Source organism: Nanorana parkeri, unplaced genomic scaffold, assembly GCF_000935625.1.
Source record: "Nanorana parkeri isolate BGI_ZX_2015 unplaced genomic scaffold, ASM93562v1 scaffold260, whole genome shotgun sequence".
In the NCBI taxonomy this organism is placed as follows: domain Eukaryota; kingdom Metazoa; phylum Chordata; class Amphibia; order Anura; family Dicroglossidae; genus Nanorana; species Nanorana parkeri.
This window is the reverse complement of record NW_017306528.1, coordinates 268,092-277,779: the sequence shown is the minus strand read 5'-3', so window position 1 is coordinate 277,779 and position 9,688 is coordinate 268,092. Positions and strand designations below refer to the sequence as shown.

General features: G+C 38.8%; 1 protein-coding gene across 3 annotated transcripts in view; it reads right to left on the bottom strand.

Annotated features, from left to right (window-relative positions):
* The window catches only part of ARVCF (armadillo repeat gene deleted in velocardiofacial syndrome), a 269,995-nt gene that overhangs the window by 86,246 nt on the left and 174,061 nt on the right, over positions 1-9,688 (bottom strand). For all 3 annotated transcript variants that reach the window (XM_018556965.1, XM_018556966.1, XM_018556967.1), the window contains 2 exons: positions 4,364-4,522; positions 309-919 (listed from right to left, as the gene is read on the bottom strand). In XM_018556965.1, the coding sequence (XP_018412467.1) occupies positions 309-919; positions 4,364-4,522 (770 nt within the window). The remainder of the gene's footprint in view (positions 1-308; positions 920-4,363; positions 4,523-9,688) is intronic.

The window sequence follows — 9,688 nt, the reverse complement described above, 5'->3', positions numbered from 1 at the left end:
GGAAAACATTCGAAAAGACAACATTATGTACTTAGTGCTTGTAACGTTAAGCTTTAAATTCTCAAAACAGTCAAACAAAATCCCAAATCAATTTGTATTCTCAGTGTCAAAATTCTGAAGTTAATGGTCGATTTATTTATTTTAATTATAGCTCTCTTTTGCAGATAAAAAATTTCACATGCTAACAGGTGTGATATACTCCAATTGATGTAATAACACTAATCCCATAGCCTGTCTATGTATTTAAAGACTCGATACAATTAAAGCCACCCTTTTTTTTCCCTCTTTCTCTCATACATCTGCCTTACCTTGGCTTGTGTGGTCTACCAGTCATGGGCATACCAGGAAGGACTCTTCTGTTCATAGTCGAATAATCTTGATCCAATTCATAACCTTCATCATCAGCTCCAAGGCTACGATTATCATCTTCTAGACCATATGGCTCTGGCTGGAAACGCTCAGGCTGGGACCGGTTCAGGTCCACACTACTGCCAATTGGCACTTGTGGTTGCGCAATGGGAACATAGTTTTCCCTACGAGATGGGAGTGTATAGCTGCCATCTTCAGGACGATAACTATTGCCAGGAGTGTAGGCATATCGAGGGCGGTAATTAATTCCACGGGACAAGCTTCCATAGTTGTCTGCTATATCTCCATAACCTTCAGGTGCCATGAAGGATCTGTAAGGGGTCTCATGATGATCTCCATAAGAGTCATTGTAGCTGTTGTTGTAGGATCTTGTCAAGGTTGAAGAAGCCTGTGGGGAAATAAACCTCTCCCCATTTTTCATGTATCGTCTGTCAATAGAATCTGTATAGCCACTGATAGGAGAGGAGGCATCTATAACAGGAACACCATCTGGACCAAGTGGCACTTGACGAACTGTTCTTGTGGTGACCGTTTTAACCATCTTTGTAACCTGTTAAAGACAAATTCCAATCTGAATTAAAACTACAAAGGCCAGTGTCAAAACCTATATCTGCGATGGACAACATGTTTGCCGATTTCCCAATTAAAGCCAACTGAACAGTCTGCAATTCAGCTGTGTAAAAGTCTTATAAATAAGAATGCATGACACTGGATTTATTGGTTTATATTATTTTTCTGTGTAAAACCTGCAGCATTTTCTGTAAACAGCTGTTGCAGTAGGAGCCTTAGCATGTTGCGTGCCGATAGCAGATTACACTCACGGCATCAGCAAAATTCAGGAATGAGGAGCGGTTATGTCGGAGTGACAGTGACACCCATTCATCAGCAGCAGGAGATTGATTTCTGAGAGTGTAGCTCCTGTGCAATAGAATAGATCTTCAAGTAACGTGCGCATGTGCTCGGCTACACTAGCATGCAAGTTGGGGGCAGGTCAAAAGACCAAGACAAATACAGAGCACATATCTAAAATGGAACCATGGTGTGAATTGGGTGTGTTAAATACCAGTGTAATGTGTATGGGTTATAGGATGCACAGGGAAAGACTATGAAGCTTAGAATGTTTAATCAGGAGATACTACATCAGTATGGTTTTTTTTATAACCATTATGTTGCAGCTCCTCTTTAAACCACATAATCTCTTGTAGCTCCCAGGAGTTGACAATTACAGCATTATAATACTAGCTTTCTTCTATGCTGCAAGTAAAATGGAGGGTTTTCCTTTACTGAAATAACATTGATATCTGATCCATTTACACAGATGTAAATAACACGTATGGGTGTGGATTATTGTTCAATGTAATAACATGGAAATCCATTTTTAATAGACATGCTAAATAAGCAGCAGAAATCTTAACAATGCAAATATAAATATTTTCAAGGACTTTTCAGTAGTAGGTATATTCAGTTGTTAGACATGTACACATCTTTATGCCACTGGAATACCTGGAAGGTGACCTTCACCATTTTAAAAACACAAAGTGTTTGATTCCCAGTGCTGATACCGCATGAGAATATAAGGGTAGGCTAAACGCTTCTTTGTGTTTGGAATACATAAGGTGCTCTTTCTTGCTCTATCTGCAGATTTAAAATTACTAGGTTAAAGACAAAGCTGTAAGAGGCTGCTTAGAGAAGCTGTGTTTCCAGCACAGAAGAGTCAAACAGATTTGTAGAGCCCAATCACTGCACTAAATATCTGCTCCTCAGGAGACAACAGATGCATGGCAAAAATGATTGAAAGTTTGGCCTGTAATAAAGGAATATATCAAACTTGTTCAAGTATTACAACACAAAAACTATTGACATCTGAAGGTCTCTGCTGTACTTTTGCTATTCACCAACCCAGTGTAACTTATGAAAATTGATTTCTTGTAAGCAGTGTTTCCCATAACAAGCAACCCAAGGAAAGTCTTGTGTTTGCTTAATACACATTGGATAATAAAAAGGCAAACATTTGATTAAGCTGGCCATACACTAGATTTCTGAATGAACCCTCATACGAAAGATCTTTTGTTCAACTTTCTATAGCTGATGGGGGTCAAATCGATTGACCACGGATGGAATTTTTTAGCAAACAAAAAAAACTTCCGGAAACTCCATTCTGTCCAAAATAGAATGTAAAAAAAAAAAAAAAAAACAACGTGAAGTTTCATTCGACATTCGTCAAGTGTCTGATGGCATTGTATTTTTATTAGAAATTTACTAGTATATGGCCCAGGGAAAGAAAAAAAGTGTTAGAAATTTAGAATACCCCCTCTCCAAAACTTCATAACATAAGGGGTTGTTCTGTAGGTCACAGCGAACTAGGAACAATTCTAATTGATAACACTGTAGCAAAGGCAGGGAGCACAGGAAGTCATCAGCTCACTAGATTTCAGACAAGATTAGGTGCCCCACCCCACATTGCAGTCAAATCGATCAGCTATAATAGAATGCTTTAAAATGGTGTGATTAGCAGACCATAAACGGGAGCAAATACAAGAAACTGTGGTTTGGGAGTAAGGGGGCTAAGGAATGTAACCATGTTTCATGTTACACCCAATATATGGTGGCGAGACCATTTAAAAAAAAATATATTTTAGTGGTTTTTTTCGTTAACTAAAAGTTGATGAAAAAGATACCCCAAACCATATATTTTCTGAATGCACAGAGCCTGTAGAATTAACCCTTCTGCTGCTACCTTAGACCATGTAGCGGCAGAAAGGCCTGTAAGCAGAAGCATGCTTTACAGCCACCTGATTTCCACGGGCCGCCAAAGGCTCTTGCACACAAGCTCCTGTTTGCCATAATTGCCAGTGTATTCCCGTTGGCAGAGAGCCCCAGGTGCAGTGTCCAGCCTCTCACTAAATTCAATGGCTTTGAGCTGTTGCCAGCGGGTATATGCTGGCACTGCATAAACCTATGCACCCAAACTGCGCCTGAGATTTAACATCCACAAGCATGTGCAGGTTTACTCAGTGCGGGTATATACCTGCCGACAACAGCGTACAGTCACTGACTTTAGTGTGAGGCTGTACGCTTGACTCTCTACTAGTGGGAATACACCATATATTAGAGTTCTATATAAATATCAATAAAATGTATATAAATGTCATTTTTGCTTCAGCAGGTTCTATACATCATACAGATGTGTGTGATATATAAAGGAATTTTTAATTTTTAATGTTTCATTTTAAGTGATGTTAAATCACTGCTCCTGTATTTTTTAAAAAAGTGTTTTTTTCATTGATACATGTCCCCCAGGGCAGTACCCGGATCCCCATACACTTTTTATGGCCAATAAATTGCATATAAGGCTTCAAAATGGGCACATTTACATTTCTGAGTTCTACCCCCATAGACTTGCATTGAGTTCTAAGTTCGAGTTAGAACTTTTTCCATGTTCGAAAGTTCGAGTTAGAACCGAACACGGGGGTGTTCGGCTCATCACTATTCAGGAGCCAGTGCCCGAGTGCTAAAGCCCTAATGTTACTTTGTATTTCTTACAAAATCGCATCTCAGCAGTGTTTACAAATACTGCTCAGGTGTTATTCAAAAGAAATACAAAGTTACATGACAACTTGTTTGTATTTCTTCCACTGCTCCTGTATTTCTCTACAAGTCCTGGCTGTCATCGTGAGCCAGCGGGAGCCGCAGGAAGGAGTGAAAGGGGATACAGGGAGACACTGGGAGAAGCTTTGTAGGCATTTTTTTCATCCACAGAGATGGTACTTAAAAAGAAAAACCGCCAACCTTAGATACTGCGAATGTGATCCGCAGCTTGTTTGCCACTGATCACATTCACAAAAAGACAAGATGTTAGTTACCACATGTAAGTTAATAGTTGCCCGGGAAACCAAGAGCTTCCAGCCTTAGATAACTCTGCTGCCGTAACGGCTACTGGGCCAGTCTGCCATAAGGTAAATAAAAGTTCTCGTGTTAAGCATGAATATGTTACCTTGGTTTCTGTTCTCCTTGTAGTTCCATCCTCTGAGGTCACTATAGACACATGGGAAGTAGGCGTCCCAGGATCTTCTTCGACCGTTACAGTCTCTTCCAACATCTCTGGAGGTTCCTGCATCATGGCAACGGAGGTCTGGTTACTGGGACTTTGCTCCTATAAAACAAGTTTAACATTAGGAAATCAGTTAAGCTTTCTAGGATCGGTTTTCTCTAGAGCAATGAAGAAAAACAATCAGATTCAATTATGTTCAAAAAGGTCTTAGAAAAAAAAACCCATTGCCTACATAAAAATGTAAACAAAACTCAAATATGGTAATGCACTTTTAATTGTTTTCCTATATATGGTAAATAATTTTACAGGATTTATTTAGCACCAACATAAAAAGGGGAGACTGTACAATACAAATAACAAAAAAGGAGTGTTAGGGCAGAGTTTACACTCTAAAAGGGAAGGGCAAGTGATACAAATGTTTAACTGTGTGGGAAGGAATTGATGGCGGAAGTAAAAATTCAGTTGTTCGGTAAAGGTGGGATTAGCTTTCTTTAATGGATGAGTTTCCGAGGATTACCTAAAGGCAAAGTATAAGCTAGCCATACAGGTTGGGGTAAGGAGTTTGAGGATGAGAGAGACGCCAAATATTTATATTTTACCATAATATCTGCAGAAGCTGCTGTCGTGGCCTTGGAGAGTATATGAACTCATTGCTATTACTGTAAACACTGGGAGTAAATGTGCTTTCAATCTAAAGTGGATCTTTGTGTGGCTATGTACTGATAAGGCTATCAATGGTGCCAGCATCCAGTTCCATTCTGCAGCTTCTTCAGCAGGTGTTTTCACTTGACTACAGCAGGGATTGGCAAAGTGGACAGTAGGAGATTGGATGTCTTTGCAGGGGGCTCCTGTTTCCGGATAGATTGTACCCAAAGTGGCACTTGAAGGATTGAGTTCTCACCAGAACAAAAAAACCTGGATGAACATTTTACATTTTCTGCGGTTGTGCAACTGTTCATTAAATACTCTGGTATCCTCCCACAATGTAAATACCTAAAGTTGGGTTACACAGTGCGTGCCCAAAATGGTCCTGTCTGCACATACATGGCATGGGGCTCTGGACTTTTAAATCCTTTACTTAAACAAGATGAGAGCAGTTCAATATTTACTGTAAAAATCACCCTGGACTATGCCAATGCAATATAAATAAATATTGCTATCCATTATTTTTGAATGGATGCCACACAGTTATGAAAATGATAAATGCTTAATCATTAACATGCACTAGCATCAATACAATATATCTGTTTTTCAGACAGTAAAATGCATGCTGAAGAGCTTATTGACCTTTCCTAACCCAAAGAATAACAGGCTGGTGGCACTAAGAAGTTTTTGCAGTAAAGATCGCCTCCACTTGTACTGTGATATTAGCATTTATTGCTGGTTTCCAGAAGAGAGAATATTTCTCACATTTAAACCTGATGAGCACTTTCCTCGGTGCGTCCTGATTGTAATACTCATGCATTTAAAATTCATTGCACTCCATATTCAACAGAGTCATTTGTTCAGACATGGCAGGGTTGATTTAGAGGCTCGAGGCCAAGCTGCTTTTACTGATTAGCACCAATAAATTCCCACCTCAATTTTGCCAGACTAAGATCAGGCGATAAAAAGGTTCTTTTTTTCTTATAATACACACTATAGTCTACTCATCAACAGAAATGACAGCCTAATCTCTCCATTTCCCTCTATGACCTCTACACTCAGATGGAAGACAAAAAATTTGCACAGTACACAATGTAATGGGCCACACAAACACCACAGTATTAAATTTATGCTTAACACACTAGTTGAATTCAGCTCACAGAATTAATAAGTATGACATTCCCCCCTCTCCCACACTACATAATAGATCACCCAGGGACACATAACTTAATTAATGTAAACTTAATTAATGTAAACCCTAACAATTAACTTATTTGGCCCCTTTTTGTCTATTAAATATACCATTGAAAGCATTTTGTTATATCTGTTGCAGTAAAATACCTATTGAATATGTCGGAAATGTCTTGTGTACCATTTCTGCGTTGTCCAAGGAAAAATAAGCCCTCCCAGTTCCCATTTTGGGACTACAGAATGATTAGCCTTTATGTCAGAGATGGGAGTGAAGGTAGGTCTAAGTGGCTTAGCACTGCCAACATTCCATCCAAAAAATGCTGTGTGGGTTAGACCCACAACAGGACTTGTGCTGAGTGCATTTCTGGAGGATCAACAGGTATTTCCCATACTTGCAAGATCTTTAAAAAGGGATGAAATATATGGATATGTGAATGTATTGTATAGATGTACTTCATATATGATTTTTTTTTATTTTGCACTGCTATACAGATTTGAAACCAGCTTAAAAGAGGGCCTTTACCCATATCGCATAAACATTTAGAAATGTTTAGTAATGACAAATCTACAAAAACACATACTTCTAGATAATTGCCGGCTTTGAATACTTTTACATTTTAAATGGTAGTGAAAGCGTTAATATAGAGAAGCTTTCTTTACCTAGCTATACTGTATTGCATCTTTTTCCTCCCACTGGCAACACCCAGGAATTCCTGTGTTTAGATATATTACCACTCCGGTATGAGTTTCCTAAAGCTGGAAAATTTAATGATGCTAATTGTCTGATCTCTAAAAAAAAACAACAGCAAAACAATCTACAATGTGTGCCCGTCTCAACATAGAACCATTTTTTTTATATCCCTGCACATATGATTTTTAGACAAACACCATAAATATCAGGTGCCGTTGCAAAGAATGGCGTGTATTTCTGAAATGACTGGGTTTTATGTTACCAGACATAAATAGTGCTCAACATGTTCCCTAAAAATAGTTGTCTTTACTTTTACCAGTGCCTTGCATATTAAATATGGCTCATCTCAACATGTTATGAATGTGACTTAAGATGACAAAAAGGTAGAATACTGGATACCATTTATATCATGCAGGACTGTAAAAAGCTATTTCTTCTATATGTGAAATGGTTAAACCTACAGGATATTTAATTCAGTCAGACTATTTAACACACGTAATGTACTAGCAGCAGCTCACTTGGATCTCTACAGGCTGGAACATGCTCCCTACAGTGCTACCCAGGAACAAGTAATTGGAAGCCGAACCTTTAAAAAAAGTGGTTAACATGAGATACTCCCACCAGAATACCGAATGATCCTCAAATGAAAAATGTATTATAAACACACCTTTTCACAAATGATTGATACTATATGCATATCCACATACAACTCCCCTGTGAAAAGGTAGCAGTCATGTACAAAAAAATAGTGAACATAATCTTTAGTTCTATTGGGAACCAGTCCTAGTATTCCATGCCAAAATGCTAAGACAGTAAGACCCTGTAAAGATTACTTTAATAAAAGGTTAAAAATGTGATCCCAGTCAGTTCCATTTGCTCCAAGTAAAATATTTCCATATTTGGTCAAATACATACGTTTAAATCCATAATAAACTCTAAAAACATCACTCTTCACAGTCACTGCATACAAAATGCTTCTACAAAAAGCAAGAAATATGAACGTCAAGATGTTCTTTTGATGCACAGCTCTTGCAGCTTGTAACAGGTCATGTTAATGAATGCAAGTCAGGAACTTGACACATCCCAGCCAATACAAAGTCAACCATTTCAGAACCATATTAAGGCCATTGTTGTTAATTGTAAAATTACCAGTTATTCTAGAAATACATTAACCTTCAAAAACAAGAAAATGTCAATTCCTATATAAATCACTTCTTTCAAGTTCCCTTTCTTTTCCATGGATCCAGCTTGCATTTGCTCAATGTTCCTATATGCAGTACAGAGGATTAACGGTTCCCTTGAATGTCTCAATTATTATTCTGTAATGATCTAGATGTCCAAACTCTGGCCCTCCAGCTGTCAAAACTACAAATCCCATGAAGCATCTCTCTCCGGGAGTCATGTCTGTGGCTGCGAGAATCTTGCAAAGCCTCATGGGATTTGTTGTTCCGCCACAGCTGGAGGGCCGCAGTTTGGACATCCCTGATCTAGATGGATTGCATCATTGTGACCAGAATTTTCTGTAGACAGGATACTGGCTATAGTGCCCCCCAATGGCAATGAAGTTGGTTCACAAAGTGTACTTTAAAAAGGAGAACTGGACAGTTGGCAAGGAAACCTTGGAGGAAGTCTAGGACTTGGTGGATGTTCACAGGGCCCAGCTACAACCTTCATTCTCCTGCACTAGGATGATACCACAAAGGAGAACCAGATCGTTCACAAGGCAACCTTAGAGGAAGTCTAGGACTTGGTGGCTGTCCAGAGGGTCCAGCTACAATCTCCATTCTCCTGCACTAGGATGATACCACAACTTGCCTGGGATACCATTCTCCCTTGAATCAGTCTCTGCTTTAAAAGGTCCCAGGGGACAAACACTGTTAGTGCAGTTGAAAGCCATGCTATGAATGGCTGGTGCAAGTCCATTAAAGCTTTAAAAATTCTATTCAGCCAATGTTGTTGATGGGGGAAGAGTTGAAAGCTCTGCCTGGTTTTCATTACTGTTTTTATCACCATTGGTAATAACAAAGCCTATGGAAGCAGAAGGAAACCAGGCGGGCATTTCTGGCTTATCCTAAATAGGAATTAATAGTAACGGCTGCTAAAATACAAACAAACTGATCAATTTTTCTCCAGATAGTGGTCGGCCAGGGGATAAATAAGTACATCATATGCTATGCTTTAACTTTTTTCTTTCCCACTGTCTTCATAGCTTAGCAGCTGCCCAGTCACTTCATACAATGAGCCAGTCATTGAAGTTGCCAATATTTTGTCACGTGTGCTGGGAAAAAGTACACTTAAGACTGAACAACTGTAGAAAAAGAAAAATGATTTGTTCACTGCTAAAGTGGTCGATCAGCTTGTTGGGATAGTTTTCTCACACTGCTGGCAGAAAGCAATTTGTATAAAGAAATTTAACAAGGACTCATCTGCTCACTTTCACTGCATACAAACAGTTTATCCATTGCTCAAATGCACCATGGCATTTTCTAGGCACAGTCTAAATACAAGCGTTTAGTTTGCAAACAATGACCCATAAATTTAGAATAAAAGAATATCCTAGATAAAAGAATGAGAATGCCTCATCTTGTCAATACCCAATTTGTGGTTCTTAACAGCACAGATGAAAAGCATTTATACAGGAAAGGTAATGTTGCATGAAGATAAAGTCCATCTTGGAAAAGTACGCTTTAGCACAGTGACAATGCATATATATATATATATATATATCCAGCTTAAAGTAG